The sequence below is a fragment of the Mustela erminea genome, chromosome 3 (genome assembly GCF_009829155.1).
Source record: "Mustela erminea isolate mMusErm1 chromosome 3, mMusErm1.Pri, whole genome shotgun sequence".
NCBI classification, from domain to species: Eukaryota; Metazoa; Chordata; class Mammalia; order Carnivora; family Mustelidae; genus Mustela; species Mustela erminea.
Genome location: NC_045616.1, coordinates 34,866,414 through 34,884,542, shown reverse-complemented (window position 1 = coordinate 34,884,542; position 18,129 = coordinate 34,866,414). Strand labels below are relative to the sequence as shown.

Below are 18,129 nucleotides of genomic sequence, written 5' to 3'. Positions count from 1 at the left end.
ACTCCAGGTAACTTAGATAACTGACTGCTTGAGTAACCCTGTTTCTCCCTTCTCATGACCTAATTCCTGCTTTTCTGCTTTAAATTAGCCAACAGAGAGTAAACCTGCAAAACCCTTGACATTCCACCCTTGAACTCTAAAAAGGGCAGAGCCCCAAGACTACTCTTTCTCTCTACCCTCAATGTGCCTAGATGGTGCCTGGTGTGTAACATGTTATAATAAGAACCAGAAGACCTGGCCCAGCTATTAATAGGGGCTCTGGTAGCAGAAATGTCTGTTTAACATGCCATAAGTAATGTGTGCCTAGACAAACACTACAGGCATTTCTGACAGGGGGTACTACCATCAGTACGCTCAAGATAAACAGAACAGTATTAATTCAAACTAGAATGTTGTAAATTATGGTGTTAATTGTAACCCCACAACAAATATTAGGAAAGTAACTAAAAATATATATAAAATGTGTATTTATGTATATATTCACACACACATACATACATACACTAGAAAAGAAGGTAATCAAAATAGTACACTAAAAATGTCTAATACAAATGGAGCAATGGAGAAATTGATAAACAAAAAGTATAAGACAAAGAAAAATAAGAAAATGGCGAAAGTCTTTCCTTATCATAATTACATCAAATATAAAAACATCAAACTCTCCAACTTAGAAATAGAGAATGAAGTAATGAAACAAGAAGATGGTCAGGGTCACCTGAGTGGCTCAGTGGGTTAAAGCCTCTGCCTTCAGCTCAGGTCATGATCCCAGGGTCCTGGGATCAAAGAGCCCCTCATGGGGCTCTCTGCTCAGCAGGGAGCCTGCTTCCCCCTCTCTCTCTGCCTGCCTCTCTGCCTACTTGTGATCTCTGTCTGTCAAATAAATAAACAAAATCTTTAAAAAAAGAAAAAGATGATCAAATTACATAGTGTCTATAAAAGACTCACTTTAGATCTAAGGACACACATGTGTTAAAAGTAAAAGAATGGAAGAATGTATTCTATTCAAATAGTAACCAGAAAAGAACTGTAGTGTCCACACTTTTGTCAGGCAAAATACACTTAAAAACAAAAATTGTTATGAGACAGAAAATTACAGAATGATAAAAGGATAAATCCACTAAAAAAGATATATATGTATGTGTAACAAAAGAAGTCCAAAATAGGTGATTCAAAACCTGACAGAACTGAAGGGAAAAATAAACAGCTCTACAATACTTAGAGACTTCAACACAACATTTCAATAATGTATAAAACAACCAGACAGAAGATAAATGAGGAAAATGAAAATCTGAACACTTAAACCAAGTAGGCCAACAGATATTTTTATACAACAATCCATCCAACAACAGAATATACATTCTTCTCAAGTGAACATGGATAAACTGTCAGTCACAAATCAAGTCTCAATAAATTTTAAAAGACTGAAATCATACCAAGTATCTTCTCTGAATGACAATAGTATGAAATCAGAAATCAGTAACAAAAGGAAATCTGGAAATGTCTGGAAATTAAAGAACATACTTGAAAACAACCAATAAGTAAGAAGAAATCAGAGGGAAAAATAAAAAACATTTTAAGATAAATGAAAACAAAAATACAACATCCCAAGATTTATGGAATATAGTTGTAAATAACTGTATTAAAAAGAACAAAAATCTCAAACTAATAACCCAACCTCCCAACTTACAGAACTACAAAGAGGAAACTAAATACAGGCCAAGCAGAAAGAAGAAATTAAAAATCAGAGCAAATAAAAAATATGGACTAAAAAGATAATAGAAACAATGAAAACAGAAGTTAAATCCTTGGAAAGATCAACAAAACTGAAAAAACCTTTACCAGACTAAAAAGAGAGAACATTCAAGTTACTAAAATCATGAATGAAAATAGAGATATTATTGCCAAATTTACAGAAATAGAAAGAATTATATAATACTATGCCAACTAAATAACCTAGATGAAATGGACAAATTCCTAGAAGGCATACAAAGTACCAAAGAACTGACTCAAGAAGAAATAGAAAATCTGAATAGAACTATAAGAAGTAGAAAGATTAAACCAGTAATCAAAAAACTTCCAACAGGGACGCCTGGGTGGCTCAGTTGGTTAAGCAGCTGCCTTCAGCTCAGGTCATGATCCCAGCGTCCTGGGATCGAGTCCCACATCGGGCTCCTTGCTTGGCAGGGAGTCTGCTTCTCCCTCTGCCTCTACCTGCCACTCTGTCTGCCTGTGTTCACTCTCGCTCCTCTCTCTCTGACAAATAAATAAATAAAATCTTAAAAAAAAAAACTTCCAACAAAGAAAGCTAAGGAACAGAGGAAATAATTAGTAATACATTTGAAGAGCTAAGACTAATCCTTAAATTCTTCTAACATGGATGATGAGTACACTTCCTAACTCATTCTATGAGGTCAGCTTTACCCTGATACTAAAGCCAAACAAAGGCATCACAAGAAAATTATAGACCAATGTCCCTTACGAATACAGATGCAAAAATCTTCAGCAAAATATCAGCAAACTGAATCCAGCACATATTAAAGCATTATATACCACGGTGAAGAAGGATTTACCCCAGGAATGCAAAAGTGGTCCAAATGTAGAAATAAACCCATTTAAAACATACCATATTAATAAACTGAAGGGGGTTTTTTGGTATCAGATTTTTATTTTATTACCTATGAATTCCACCCCCTCCTCCAGTAGATCAAGAAGGCAATACAATAGCATATTTGACAGTTTGCATTCCTTTTGGAATATACAAGTTTCCATCCGTTTCATTGCTTTTCAAACTAAAGCACATCTTTTAGCACTTCTTGTAGCTGAAATGAGTTGATGAACATTTTCTCAGGTTTTGTTCATAACACATTATTTTTATTTCTTTTTTTCCTTTTTTCCTAAGACAACTGTTGAGTATATACAGAATTGAGTGTATATACAGGTTTTTTGTGGGGTTTTTTTCCACTCATCACTGGAAAAATGTTGGTTCAATATTCTCTAAAATCCATTATTTCTGAAGCTATGAATCCTTTGAAATATTGTTCAATTTATATATAGCACTATCTTCCTCTCACTGCTTTTAGATGTTATGAATTGGTTGTGTGTGGTTTTTTTTTTTTTAATGCCATCTCAACAGATGCAGAAAAATCACTCAACAAAATCCAATACCCTTTCTTGATAAAAATACTTAGGAAAACAGAAATAAAAGGAATCTTCCTTAACTTGGTAGACAGCACATCTATTAAAAACACATAGCTAACATTGATGGTGAAGGACAGAACATTTTCCCCTGAGATGAGGAATAAGACAAGGATGTCTGCTCTCTCCATTATACTAGAGATTCCAACCTGGGCAACTATTCAAGAAAAAGAAATGAAAGGCATCCACGAAAGGAAGAATTAGAATGTTCTCTATTCACAAATATCATGATCTTTCTTATATATAAAAAATCCTAAAGAACACACAAAAAAATTTAGAGCTAATAAGCAAATATTTCCACGTATTAACAGTGAATAATTCAAAATGCAATTTAAAAATCATTTCCATTTATAATAACACCAAAAAAATGAAATACTCTTTTTATAGATTCCATTTCTTCATATTGAGATTCACCATTTATTTGTCGAGTCAGTGTCATATTTTTTGCTATAATTTGAATACTTCCATTTTTTTAACATGTTTATAGTTTTGTCCTTTAAATCTAATATCTGAGCCCACTCATAGTTATTTTCTTTACTTTTTTTTTTTTTTTTAGGATTTTATTTATTTACTTGTCAGAGAGAGAGAGAGAGAGACAGCACAAGCGAGCACAGGCAGACAGAGCGGCAGGCAGAGGCAGAGGGAGAAGCAGGCTTCCTGCCAAGCTAGGAGCCCGATGTGGGACTCAATCCCAGGACACTGGGATCATGACCTGAGCCACCCAGGCGTCCCCATAGTTATTTTCTATTAACATTTTTTTCTTAGTATAGGTCACATTTTTCTGTCTCCTGACATGTCTCATAGCTTTTTGTTAAAAACTAGACATTTTAGGATGTCCCTCTCACTTCTCCCTCTCACTCATGCTCTCCCTGTCACTCATGCTCTCTCCTCTCTCTCTCTCTCTCTTCCTCTCTCTAAAGTAAGTAAATAAAATCTTTAAAAATAAATAAATAAAGATATTTTAGGGGCACCCAGGTGGCTCAGTTGGTTAAGCATCCAAGTCTTGATTTCAGTTCAGGTCTTGATTTCAGGGTCATGAGCTCAAGCCATGAGTTCAAGCCCAGTCTTGGTCTCAGGGTGATAAGTTCAAGCCCTGTAGTAGGCTCACAACCCTGAGATCAAGAGTCATATGCTCCACCAACTCAGCCAGCCAGCCACCCCCCCCCCCGAATTTTTTTGACATTTTAATTTCCCTGGCCTTAAACTGTGGGATCTATGTCCCCTGCAGTGTTGATATCTCTGCTCAGGTTTTAATACTTACATACTTTTTTACTCTGGCTTCCAATGGAGGTTACCCTGTTTGCATAGCTTAATTTTCAGCTAGTTGTCTATGCAAAGGTATGCTCATACATCTCATACCTGCTCTTCAATCTGTGCCTGGGATGAGAAGAGCACATTCAAGGCTTAGCCAGTTCCCAAGTCTGCCTTGGCCCTTGTCTTTTGCTAAACACTTCAGGTCTCCCCTGTACATGTGCGGGGTTTCACAGTTAACAAGGGATATGCAGAGAGCTTATCCCTTTGTAGTTTTCTCACTTCCAAGGTCTGACCCATCCCAATTGGCACCAAAACCTAAGACTTGCAAATATGTGGGTTTTCACTATTATATTTCCTATCAAGTTCATCACTTCAAGTTGACACATACAGGTTTTTACATGTTGCCACAAGTTGACTTAGCCTCTGGCAACAAGGCTGCTAGTTTCCCAAACTCTGGTTCTTGCCAAAGGATTTGGGGAATGCAAGAATGCTGTAGACATCAATGTTCTTATAAGCACTAGCTGTTTTCCTAAGAATAAAAGCTTCTCAATTTTTTTCTGCCTTCAATCAATCTCCAAAGCCCAAATAGTTGTAGGCAATTTTGCCCAGTTTTACTTTATTTTTATGGAAAAGATTCGCCACTCTTCCTGCAGCTATAGCTGCATGTCCCTCTTTTGTAGTTATTTTTATGCTCATTCTCCTCATTTTATAAGATGAAAAAATAAAGATTCAGTCAGGGAAAGTAAACCATTTGTTTAAAGTTAAAGAACTTTGTGGTTTTAAGGGGTTAATCCACCCCTTATGTAGAATATGGTCACGGAACCAAGAAGCACCTTGTTTAAAATATATCTGACTTTGGATTGTACTTTCTTTGAACATTAGCTTGCTCTTTTGTGAAAGTGAGAGGATTGTTATAATCCACAGATAACTGACTAAATCTAGGTGGATCTCCATGAGTTTTAATTATCCAGCTGAAAGGAAATCTCATAAGTGTGTGAAGGGTAGATAAAACTGTTCAGAAAAGATGGATTAAAAATAAAAAGGCAAAATATTAAACTGATATTCCAATGCATATATAATAGATCTTTGTTTGTGGTAGGCAATCTGCACAATGTTTATTTACACTTATATAATCCTCTCCCTGAGTGTGAACTGGATTTAATGACTGATCACTTCTAACGAACAGTATGACAAAACTGCTAGGATGTTACTTCTGAGATTACGTTAAAAAAAAAAAAACTGTGGCTTCCATTTTTGGGTGTTCTTGGATCTGTTGCTCTGGGAGGAGTGAGCTGCCACGCTGCTGTTAGCCCTATGGAGAAGCCACAGGGCATGGCCAAGTAACTTAATTAAGGATGTTAGCCAACAGCAATGAGGACCTGACGCCTGCCAACAATTTCACGAGTAAGTCTGAACAGGAATTCCTCAACCCCAGTTGAATAGCTCCAGTCAACACCTTGAATACAGCCACATAAGAAACCCAGGATCAAATGGGACTCATCTAAATCTCAAAGGAATTATTACCCCACAGAAAATATAAAATAATGGGGCACCTGGGTGGCTCAGTGGGTTAAAGCCTCTCCCTTTGGCTCAGGTCATGATCCCAGGGTCCTGGGATTGAGCCCCGCATCAGGCTCTCTGCTCAGCAGGGAGCCTGCTTCCCCCTCTCTCTCTGCCTGCCTCTCTGCCTGCTTGTCATCTCTGTCAAATAAATAAATAAAATCTTTAAAAAAAAAAAAAAAAGAAAGAAAATATAAAATAATAAAATCTGTGGTTTTAAACTGCCAAGTGCTGGCATAATTTGTTACATAAAAATAGATATCTAACACAATATTTAAATATCCCTGTATTTCTTTCTGTCATTAAAATGCCCTCTCTCCCAAATCTCCCAAATCTTAACTCCTGAGAAAATAACTACTTCTCCTCCAAACTATCTTCTTAACTCATCTAACCAACATTTGTGCACATATACCTGGTTTTCTGTAAGAGACACTATGACTTGAGATGCGTTCACTAGCTTTAAGACTATATAGTCAAGGGACGCCTGGGTGGCTCAGTGGGTTAGGCCGCTGCCTTTGGCTCAGGTCATGATCCCAGGGTCCTGGGATCGAGTCCCAATTGGGCTCCTTGCTCGGCAGGGAGCCTGCCTCTCTCTCCCCACCTCTGCCTGCCTCTCTGCCTGCTTGTGTGCTTTTTCTCTCTTTCTGACAAACAAAATCTTTAAAAAAAAATTATATAGTCAAAAGCATTTCTGAATTTTCTTTGGATAATTTGAGATTCAAGAGAACGTGTACTTCAAAATTGAAGAAAGAGAATGTTGGTCTGTCAAGGACTGACCTGTAACAACATTTTTATTGAATAAAGAGAACTATAAAGGGGAAAAAGGAGCCTAAAGAACATTGGGATGTCACTTGTATCAACCCAGGAAACTGCTTACTTTAACACAGGTGTGTTAGCAATAGTTTGAACATGACAGAAATTCAAACTAAGTAGGTGTAGGCATTCTAAGTATGTAGAAGATCCAGGGAGCTATCATTTTGTACCTTGTTGCTCTGCCATCATTGCTTTCAGCTACTAAGTGGAAGATGGCTTACTCTTATAATCCGGGTGGTCTAGCCTTAAAAAAAGGAAGAAGAAGCAAAGGGCAAGCAGCTGCTTTTATGGTAGGACTAAGAAGTTGTACACATTACTTCCACTCATATTCAATTACCTAACATTTAGTCACAGAGCTACACCTATCTACAAGAAAGGCTGAAAAACAGACTTTAATTAGGTGACCACATGCCAAGTTAGAACATGGTAAATTCCGTTACTAAAAAGAATATGAGGGGAATGGACACTGGGAAACAGCAGGGACTTCTAAGCAGGACCTCAGTTGAAAACAAACTTAATATTCTTGATCTTTAGTGGCAGATCTGGAAAACACAACTAAAATATAAATTACCAGAAAATGTACAAATCATATCACAGATATAATCTGAAATAATCACTCCCAGCAACATCCAAATATTCCTGAGCCTTGAAAGATTCTATTTTTGACCAGGGCATCAGTATAAAATTTCAGAAGATAATTCAAACCGAAAAAACTTCCACAAAACGCATTGTTGTCTAACACTTGGTCAAACCTATCCCACAGAACCTTATAGTACTTGAAAATCAAAAAAGCCAATACCTATATTTGACCATCTAATTTTTGATAAGGAGATTTTATCTGTTATCAAGTATTATTATAAAAGTTTATGAATAAGCAGATGGCATGCAAGTTATAGAAATAATACTTGAAAAGAACCAAACCTGTGTAGCTATTTTATATTGATTCCTGTTGTGTCAGGGACTATGCTGGGTGTCATAAGAGACACAGAGGTATTCAAGATAAAACACAATATTCTTGGGGCGTCTGGGTAGCTCAGTTGGTTAAGCATCTGCCTTCAGCTCAGGTCATGATCCTGGGGTCCGAGATCAAGCCCTGTGTCAGGCTCCCTCCTGAGCAGGGAGCCTGTTTCTCCCTCTCCCTCTCTCTGTCAAATAAATAAAATCTCAAAAGAAAAAACCCCATAATATTCCTGACTACTTATTGTATGATACCATTTATATGAAATTCCTAGAAAAGGCAAAACTATATAGGCAGAAGGCTAATCAGTAGTTGCCTGGAGATAGGGGTGTGAGCAGAAATTGCAAAGACTTTTGCAGAGTAAGACTGCAAGGAGGCACAAGGAAACTATTTGAGGAGTTCTAAAACTGGATTATAATGATGGTTGTACAGCCCTGACACTTGTTAGAACTCAAACTGTAGGGGTGCCTTAGGTGGCTCATTGGTTAAGCATCTGCCTTCAACTCAAGTCATGATCCCAGCTTCCTGGGATTAAGCCCCTTGTTGGGCTCCCCACTCAATAGAGAGTCTGCTTCTCTCTCTGACCCTCCCCCTGCTCATGCGCGCTCTCTCTCTCAAATAAATAAAATCTTTAAAAGAAAAAAAACTCAAATTGTACACTTAAAATGAGCAAATTAAATATCAATATAGCTGTTTTTCCCCCAAAACATCCACAAAGCTCTGTATTTCTATCATTCTATCATTTTTCTTCCCAGAATCTTTGAATTCCTATTTGAGACAACATAAGTGCACATATGCAAACATCACCTGTTATAATAAATAACTAAGCAGATAATATGCTTAAGATTCAAATAGATTTCCTCTTCACAATCATCTCAGACTTAACTATTTCAACAAGTTCTACTTTTCTGCAGTTTTTCAACTTTTTTCTATGTATATCATCCCTTGCCTCTTAAATACTCTACTCATATTACCTGCCAAAATCTTGAAAGTAACATGTACTAAACAGTCTCTTGAATAAAGTACTGTTCAGGAAAACCTAAAGTACTGTTCAGAAAAGCGCAAAACCTACTTCTGGTACTTTTCTAACCACATACCCACAGGGAAGTCACATAGAACTATTTCCTAATCTATAATTTAAAATAATTTCTTGCAATTTATTCATTAAAATTTAAGGCACAGTGAACTTATAAAATCCAAACTATTACTACAGAGTGCTACTCTACAGTAGAGTCAGATATTATGAAATTTACTGAAAAATTAGATTTATTACAGAGCCAGTCACAGAATTCAACAAAACACAAAACTTTTTTTTTTAAGTATTTTAGGAGGAGATACTAAGAAAGGATGTGTCCTTCTGACATATACCCATTATTCTTTGAGCAATTCCTTATGCTCTAGGACAAAATATTCTAGGCTCATCTTGTACTTTCCTGGTACCAGTTCTGTAATCAGCCATTTCTCCAACAACACTGATTCATTTTAGTAGAGAATGGTTTTTAGAGGCTAAGATCTGGATCCTAAGTGCATACACTGTTATTGGGCATTGCTTCTGTAAGGCCCTCTCAAGTGGACAGGACTACGAAATATATATATATATATATATATATATATATATATATATATATGCATGTAACCAATCACCCATCACTATTCTAGCTTCTTCCTCCACATAGATGCTCTTAGCACACCACTTTGGCTCCAAACTTGAGCAAGACTCTTGACAAACAAAAATTATATTCAGCCAAAATTAAGCAACTTTTTAGGAAATTATTATGCTAATATTAAATGTTTTCATATATGCCTTCACTTATTATTTTGTATTCCCTAACATTTATACAAGCTGGTATCCCATAGCTGGCAGTGGGGATTATCCCCTTGACAGCTACATTACAAGGCACCAAAACGTACAGAACTCTCAAGATAAGAAACAAATCTCACCTTTTGTGGTCTAAGTTAATCAAGATTACTTGGCATTCTTCAACAAAGAAAAATCTTGAAACTGACTTCCTAACAACATTCCATTTCAGAGCTTACTAAACTCATCCCTAGAATTGCAGAGATATACCTTCTAGAGGTTATCTGGTACTAGAGTAGTAAGTTAAGCATTCATGAAATGCTACAATAACTTCGTTCCTCTTACCCACTAGTAGTTACATTCAAGGCTTTAAAAAGCAGTATTACTTTTTTCTTTGACTCCCATTTCCACTGCTTTCATCCTTATTTTCATATCTTTACAAAAAAAAAAAAAAAAAGTCAAGTATATAAGCCTTCCCCCAAAGCACATTTCTCTTATAAAATTCTTTCTTGATCACTAGAACAAGCTGCTAACAATAAAGCTGTAAAAAATCAAGACTTAATACCTACCAACATATTATTAGGGGTGCACACATGGTGCAGCAGTTTTCTAATTGTGGTGACAGATTCTAGATCTCTCACCTGGTTTTCTTTGGGGGGAAAAAAAACCAGGTCTGCTGACAGAGAGCAAGATTCCTAAACAAATGCACACAAAGTCTCTAAATATTAAATACAGATCTTAAAATACCAGTTACTCAAATAGTAACACTGAAAGAAAAGTATTCCACTGCTATCATTTAGTAAAACTGTTGCATAGTGGCTCCACAATTTAAAATTCTAATTGTGATATCACAAGGCAGGATTGTTTTAAGTTATAAAGGTAACAGGTGTCAAAGACTGAAGCTACCTCAGTTCATCCAAACCAAGCCATCAACCAGTAAAAGATCAACTGTAACAGGCTAAAGTCCTTAAGAAAATGCTATTCCCACAGATGACCTTTGAAGAGCCATTCCCTATTTCTCAGATTTCTTATATTTAAAGACCACAATTCAACGCTACAGACCCAATTTTAAAATTAGCCTGTGACTCATAATAGCTTAGAAGTTGTCTGGTGTAAGCTCTTCCCTGCCAACCCCAATTCAGGAATCTCTTTCAAAAAATCTCTAAGAGAAGATTACTGAGACCCTCTTTCATAATATATTGAAAAGCTCTCTAGGCCTGCAAACACGGAGAGGGATTCCAGTCCAGGGACCGACTTCCAATATCTAAAATGTCTTGAAGCCTTCAGGCTTGTTTTTTCATGCGAAAGAAGTGGGGAGTAACCAGATCTCAAATGTCTCTTCAGATTCTGAAGTTAAAGCTCACTATTTCAAGAAACAATTCATTGTTTTTACACAGTTCGTACTGGTAGAAAGGTTTTTCTAAATTTCTAAATGTACACATTCTTCAACCCTAAAATTCCACCTTCTTGAAATTTACCCCAAAAAAAAACCTGACTATATATGCACAGAAAACATCTGTTAACATTGTTGATTGTAGCAGTAAGTTGGAACCATTCAATAATAGAAAACTACAGTAGGGTATAACATTGTGGAATACCATGCAGCAGTTAAAAAAGAATGAAGAAAGGGGTGCCTGGCTGGCTAAGTCCAGAGTGCATGCAGCTGCTGATTTCAGGTTCGTAAGTTCAAGCCCCAGGCTGGGCGTAAAGATTACTTAAATAAATAAACTTTTTTTTTTTTTTTTTTTTTTTCAGAGAGAGAGAGAGAGAGTGCAAGCACACAAGCAAGGGGAGCAGCAGGCAAAGGGAGAACAGACTCCCTCTGAGCAAGGAGCCTGATGTGGGACTCGATCCCAGGGCCCTGGTATCAAAGGCAGATGCTTAACCAACTGAGCCAACAGGCACCCCTAAATAAATAAACATTTTACCAAAAAAAGAAAGAAAGAAAGAAAGAAAGAAACTATATACATACACTACTTACTAATAAGGAAAGACTTCCAAACCATACTATCAACAAAACAAAAAATTCGAAACATGTACATTTTGATGCCATTTATGAAAAAAAGCTATGAAGGTTTACACAGGTCTTACTATAAAGACAGAAATGTTCTGGATCTGCAAAGTCCAGTACGGTACCAGCCAGTCACACACGACTACTAATCCCTGAAATGTGGCTACTGTGACTGAGACACTGAATTTTAAATTTGATTTAATTTTAACTACTTTAAGCTACTGTACAGAGCAGCTCTGAAAGAACAATCTAAACTGGTAACAGTGGTTAGTTACCTCCAGAGGGGAAACTAGATGAGAAACTAGGGGTGACTCTAGACAAACTTTTGTCCTACCTGCATTATTTTAATGTTTTAAGACAAGTTACATAAAAAGAAAATTTTAAAAGAAAATCTTTTGATATTGAACCAAAAATCTGCCCTATGAACTGCCATCCATAAAAAGAATTTAGGTAGGGTTTTGTTTTTTTTGTTTGTTTGGGTTTTTTGTTTTTTGTTGGTTTTGGGTTTTTTTGGTTATTTTTTTGTTTTGGTTTTTTGTTTTTGTTTGTTTGGGGGAGTTGTTTTGTTTTCTTTTGTTTTGCTTTTTGCCTGAAAAAAAAAATTTACCTGGAACAAGTTGGTAGTTTTCATTAAAAACAACCCTTAAATCACATGCCCTTACATTTCTCTTTCAAACTCTCCTTCCTCCACATCCCACCCCCCCCTTTTTACAACTACAGTAACTTCTGGTACAAAAGATAATAGCAATACCGTCATAAAGGCTACTGATCCATAAGTAGGGACGAAGGGCATGCTCTCTAAGAATTTTTCCAATAGAGGTGATAGATTTGTATCTCTGTATGCAACAGTTCTTCTTGTACTATAAAAACATTGTCATAGGGCACCTGGGTGGCTCAGTCAGTTAAGTGTCTGCCTTCAGCTCTGGTCATGATCTCAGGGTCTGGGGATTGAGTCTGGCATTGGGCTCTCTGCTCAGTGAGGAGACAGTTTCTCCCTCTTCCTCTGCCCCTCCCCCTACTTGTCCCCTCTCTCTCTCAAATAAATAAAATCTTTAAAAAATAAATTAAAAAATGAAAACATCATCATAGCTCTCAGAGTCTTCTCTTCTGCAAGAAAAACACCTCCAGTTCTAACCAAAAATTGAGCCAGACCCTTTAACCATCACATGGCTTTTACTGTGGCTCACAAAACAACTCAGGTCCGGATATTAACATTTCTCAGAGGCTTTTCTTAGTGGCATGGCATATTCACCTAGAGTATCAGCCCAGACTTCCTAAACACCTAGCCATTCATTTATTCATGAATATTTACTCAAACCTACTAAAATACCGGCCACTGCACTTAGCTGAGTGGATAGAACAATGAACAAAATCTATGTTGACAGCGCCTCTTCCACCAAAAGCCCTATTCCTAAAAGTTGGAATGCACTGGTAAACACTGAAAAACCTCAATTCAATTCATTCCAACAGCCTAACTCACTTCATGCTGAATACATCTATGACTATAAGACACACACAGAGAATCTTTACTCAAGTTTCTAATACAAGGAAATCTACCTAACATGTGTAAATACTCCAGCACAGAGCGCCTGAGTGGCTCAGTCATTAAGCATCTGCCTGGGGCTCAGGTCATGATCCCAGGGTCCTGGGATGGATCCATGCACTGGACTCCCTGCTCCAGAGGAAGCCTGCTTTTCCCTCTCCCACTCCCCATGCTTGGGTTTCCTCTGTCGCTGTCCTCTGTCAAATAAAAAAATGAAATCTTAAAAAAAAAAAAAATGAAACCCCCCACCTTTAAAATAAATTAATAAACACTCCAGCACAACAGGGCAAATCCAATGAGTAAAATCCTCAAATGTCCTTCAAACCAAGTGTTGAACAGTCCACAGAGAAATCTGAAAAAACATTTTTAGCAGATAATCTATTCTAGCAAAACTTATTCTAAACAAATTTTCTTTATTATGGGATCATGTACCCTTTTTAGGGGGGGCATTAAAATGTTCTCTGCCTCCTGAAATGATGAGTTGGGTGGAAAGCAGAAAGTACCTACAGTTTGTTTTGGTTTTTAAACAGTCTTACCTGCCAAATAACAAGACAGCAATCAAATTTCTATACCAAATATCTGATGATATTTGTCATTTGCTGATTTAAAAAACTCAAGAAAATTACTCTTCCCTAAAATGCATACCCTGAACACAGAGTAGGCAATTACTCCTCCAGAAAGCACACCTCCATAAGAGTTAAATCATGACATTTTGACTCAAGGAAAAAAGTTATGCTTTCCCATTCTTTTGCTATATTATTTACAAGAACATCGGTATCACAGTAAAAAAAGGATCTAAACACACAGGATTATAAATGTGCAAAAACTCTAATCAAAAAAGTGTATTTGCAAGAGTAACAATTGTAACTGATGATAGTTACATCAGTAACAGTAAAAGTAGCCAAATTCTTATCTAGGTTATTTTTACCTGGTATTAAATATCTCCCATACTAAAAAAGAAGGTTTATATTTATGAAGTTGGCCGAGGGGGTGGGGGTGGGCAATGAGGAAAAAATAACTTGCTAGTAATAACAACACTAACTTTGTCACTTAATTAAATTTCTCACTAGCATTAAGAAAACTGCAAATTTTACTTAGTTGAAAGTGAGACAAAGCTCCCATAGGACAACCACGTCTTCTCCACTCAGCCATATTCCCAACCAAAAAATACTTTTGTCTCTACCTTCTGACAAACTGCATGGTTCTATATAAGGAATAAAATGTAGGAAGGCAACAAAACGTTAACATAAACCAAAGGACTTTCAAGCCCAGCAGACTTAACTTCCCCAGACTGGCCCTTTGTGTGTGTGACCTTGGACAAGTCATTCAACTCTTGAAGCCTCACTAGATTCTAAACTCCAGAGAGCAAAGACCACTTCTGCCTTAGTTATTACTGTAGGCACACAGCGTTGAAATATCTATGTCTTCTTGTATAAAGTGGTGTTGTTAATACCTGTTTCACAGCGTTAAGTGGGTGATTAAGATATTATGTACGCAAAGCTCAGGCACAGTGCATGATCCTGGTAAATGTTCAAGTAAAGATCACAGTTAATGACATTAACTAGCAGCTATCAAATCGGTAAGTACTGTCGGAAGACCTTCAAATACTAACATACAACATCTTTAGTAGTAACTGTATATTGCTCAAATATTTTCGCGGAAAATCTACGAAGAGTTTCTAAACCAGTGGGAATCTAGTAACAGATGAGTCCTGAATTGTGGTAACCCAAGCTATTAAAAGACACTAACCAAACTCCCAAGTTTTTCTACTTCAAAAAACAGGCCATAAGCATCTTCCCCATTGGCTTCTCCCCTTCGGACTTCTCTGGCTATCAGGGAACCCCCTCCTCCGCGCTTAGGGGGAGGAGAGAGAAAACCTCCGAGGCGGGGGCCGGGGTTGGGGGAAAGCACGCATCCCTGCGCCACTCGCCCAGACCCACCTTGAGCAGGATGGATGGCGGCAGCTGGTTGATGTCTGGGGTTTCAGGGGGTGGATCCCTGTGACAGTCGCAGGGGTTTTCGGGGGGCTCCTGACAGTCCGCGTCGCCGCATTCATGCTGCTGCTGGGCGGGCGAGGGGGCGGTGCCCCCCGCTCGGGCCGCGTCCCCGCCGGCCTCTGTGGGGGCACCTTCGGAAGTGGGAGAGGAGGGCGGGGGGCAGAGCGGCTGCGGTGGCTGCTCGGAGCCCTGGCAGCAGCCGGCGTCGGGGGGCCGCGGCGGCGAGGCGCCTCCCCCCGCAGGCCCTCCGCCGCCGCCGCCGCCGCCGCATCCCCCACCGCCGCAGCGGGGCTGCTTACACGGGGTGCAGGCGGGAACCCCGGCCCCCTTCCGCTTACACACCATTTCTGGGGGCGTAGGGGGCTCGGCCGGCGGCGGCGGCCCCCGGAAGAGTTGCACGGCAGCGGGCGGCCCCAGGAAGCGCACGGGCCCCACGCTGGCCAAGAAGAGGCTCCGGCCCTGCTGCTCCCAGGCGGCGGCCGCGGCCAGCCCCAGCTCTTTGCAGCAGGAGGCAGGCGACGAGGCCGAGGCGGCGGCAGCTGCGGCGGCGGCGGCCGAGGATAGCAGGAAGCGGCGGGCGGCGGCAGCACAGTCCTCGGCAGCCAGGGCCGCGTAGCGCCGCGCCAGGTGCTGCGAGGAGGCGGCCGCGGCGTAGGCCCCGTCCCGCGGCGGCGGCGAGAGCGGCGGCTCCTCCTCTGGGCCGGCGGGGGCGGGCGCGCCGGGGCTGTGCACGATGAAGCAGAGCATGCAGGGCCCGCGGAAGAAGCAGTCCCGGCTCCCGGGCGCCGCCGGCTGGGGGGGCGCCTTGGCCGGGGTCCGGCGGGGCAGCCTGAGGAGAGGGCGGCGGCGGCGGCACCAGCTGCAACAGCGAGGCCTCTTCTGGCTCGGGCGGTTACGCGGCTCCTTCGAGAGAAGGTGGCCCATATAGAAGGCCCCGAGGAGGGGGACCGGGACGGGGAAGTGGGGAGGCCCGGAGAGGCGAGCTCCGGCAGCGGGACAGGCCTCTCGCTGGCTCGGCCTCGGGCCCGCGGCGGGGTCGCCCGCCCTGCGCACACACACGCACACACGGGCACACACGCGACGGTGGGGGGTGGGCGTCAGCTGCGGGCCGCCCGGGAGCCCGACGGGGGCTACATGCTTTGCCCCGGGAAGCCGGGAGAACGATGGGCGCGAGCTTTGGGGACGCGACGGAGAGAGCGAGCCTGCCGGCTAGGCAACCAGTCCAAGCCTGACCCGCCGACTCAGTCACTGCGGCGGCGGGGGGGGAACGCGGGGTCCCGCTCGGACCATTTTAACTGCGGCTCCGCCGGCGGCGCGCGCGCCCGCGACACAGCTCGGAGCCGCAGGAGCGCGCGGCCCGCTCGGGGAGGGGGCGGAGCTGGGTGCGGCGACGCGCTGGGGGCGGGGGCGCGGGCGCCCGGCTCCTCACCGGGGATGGCCGCTAGGCAGGGACTGCTGGGAAGAAGCGAGCCAGCGAGCGCGCGGGGCTCGCGGGGAGAGGCGCACGCCCCTCCCTCCCTCGCCCAAGGTTTCGCGGAGGCCGCTGGGCCCACGCCTCTTTTCTGGGACGGGAGGAGACGCTTCCGAGCCAGCTGTGTGACATCCGTTTGCACAGCCGCGCTGACGTCTGTAGGTGTAAGTTCAAGAACTGCCATTGGCCGGGAGCCGCTGCGCTCTTCCCCTCACCCCCACCCCCAGTCTCGGAGACCGAAGCCACGGAGGAGCCGTAAAGGGTTCCGCCGGAAGGCCGCTTCGGGTCCCGCGTGCTGCCTCTCCGGTGCAGCACCAGATGTGTGTGGCCTTTGGGTGGTGTGACCCTGCGTTCTCACGTGAGGAGCTAATGAGTGGTGCCGCATCGTTGTGTATTCCACGTGTTTTTATACTTGTTGCTTGCGGCCGACTGCTGACTCTATAACTTTATTTCAAAGTGAAGCATATCTCAAGTCACCTATGCACGCCGAAAAGATAACACGGTTTCTCAACCGACTGAGTCATCCAGCAACCAGGCTGCAAGATGACTATCATCTGCACTCTCCGAGTCCCATCTCTCCATCCTACACCTGAAAAATGATTGCGCACTGCCTACTGTATGATAAACAGTTCTAGGCGGACTTTGGTGACCCAGATGAGAAAGAGGAAATAGGCTTCGCAGACAACCCTTTAGAAGACTTGACCATCGTGAGACCAAAAAAACAGGGCAATGATTAGAGCGGTACCTGGTATTGCGAGACAAATGGAAAGAGGCTTATTAGATGATGGGAATGTATCAGAATAAAAGTGGAGGTAAGGAGATGAAAAGGGATGAGACAACAAGACCCCTGAGATGGTGGAATGGCAGAGTGTCTTAGGAGGGATACTGTCTTCACTGAACAGGAGGGATAAGGGAAAGATAAAGAATGGACACAGTTATGAAAGTGGAAAAGTTCCTTTTACCGGGTCTCTATTTTACTTTAAGTGGAGCTTGGTTACCTGCTAGAGTGGAAGGAAAGTGGCAGTATTTTAAAAAGCTGCTAAGAATAACTTGAGAGAAATGAGGAAGCAGTATGTCAAGATTCAAGGTCCTTCAACTTAGAGATGGTTGTTTGAGCCTGTGTGACTTTTCCCACCGCTGTGGCCAGCCTCCCCCTCCCTGCCTTTGCCCAAACATACCATCAAACCTTTGCTAATAATGGCCTGTTTGTCAAGAATGACTTTTATTGGGACACCTGGGTGGCTTAGTTGGTTAAGCAGCTGCCTTCGGCTCAGGTCACGATCCCAGGGCCCTGGGTTCAAGTCCTACATCAGGCTCCTTGCTCACAGGGAGCCTGCTTCTCTCTCTTCCTCTGCCTGCCACTCTCCCTGCTTGTGCTCTCTCTCTCTCTGAGAAATAAATAAAATCTTTAAGAAAAAAAAAAAAAAGAATGACTTTTATTTTAGACCTGTCAGCATTCAGGGATCTCTGTTTCTATGCTTGATCATAGCACAGTGGAATTCCAAGAAACCTAGAGGCAAAGATTTGTC

The 18,129-nt window shown here is 41.5% G+C and overlaps 1 protein-coding gene and 1 long non-coding RNA gene across 2 annotated transcripts in view; both read right to left on the bottom strand.

Moving 5' to 3' along the window:
- FBXL17 (F-box and leucine rich repeat protein 17) overlaps positions 1-16,149 on the bottom strand; it is a 505,478-nt gene extending 489,329 nt beyond the window's left edge. Inside the window, exon 1 of the mRNA XM_032335597.1 lies at positions 15,073-16,149. Within this exon, the coding sequence (XP_032191488.1) occupies positions 15,073-16,053 (981 nt within the window). The 5' untranslated portion in view covers positions 16,054-16,149. The remainder of the gene's footprint in view (positions 1-15,072) is intronic.
- On the bottom strand, positions 4,716-8,312 carry LOC116586065. Its single transcript, XR_004283876.1, has 3 exons — positions 8,232-8,312; positions 7,210-7,212; positions 4,716-4,727 (listed from the first exon to the last, which is right to left on the bottom strand). It is a non-coding gene; the product is annotated as an uncharacterized LOC116586065 (long non-coding RNA).
- Positions 16,150-18,129: the final 1,980 nt, after the last annotated feature.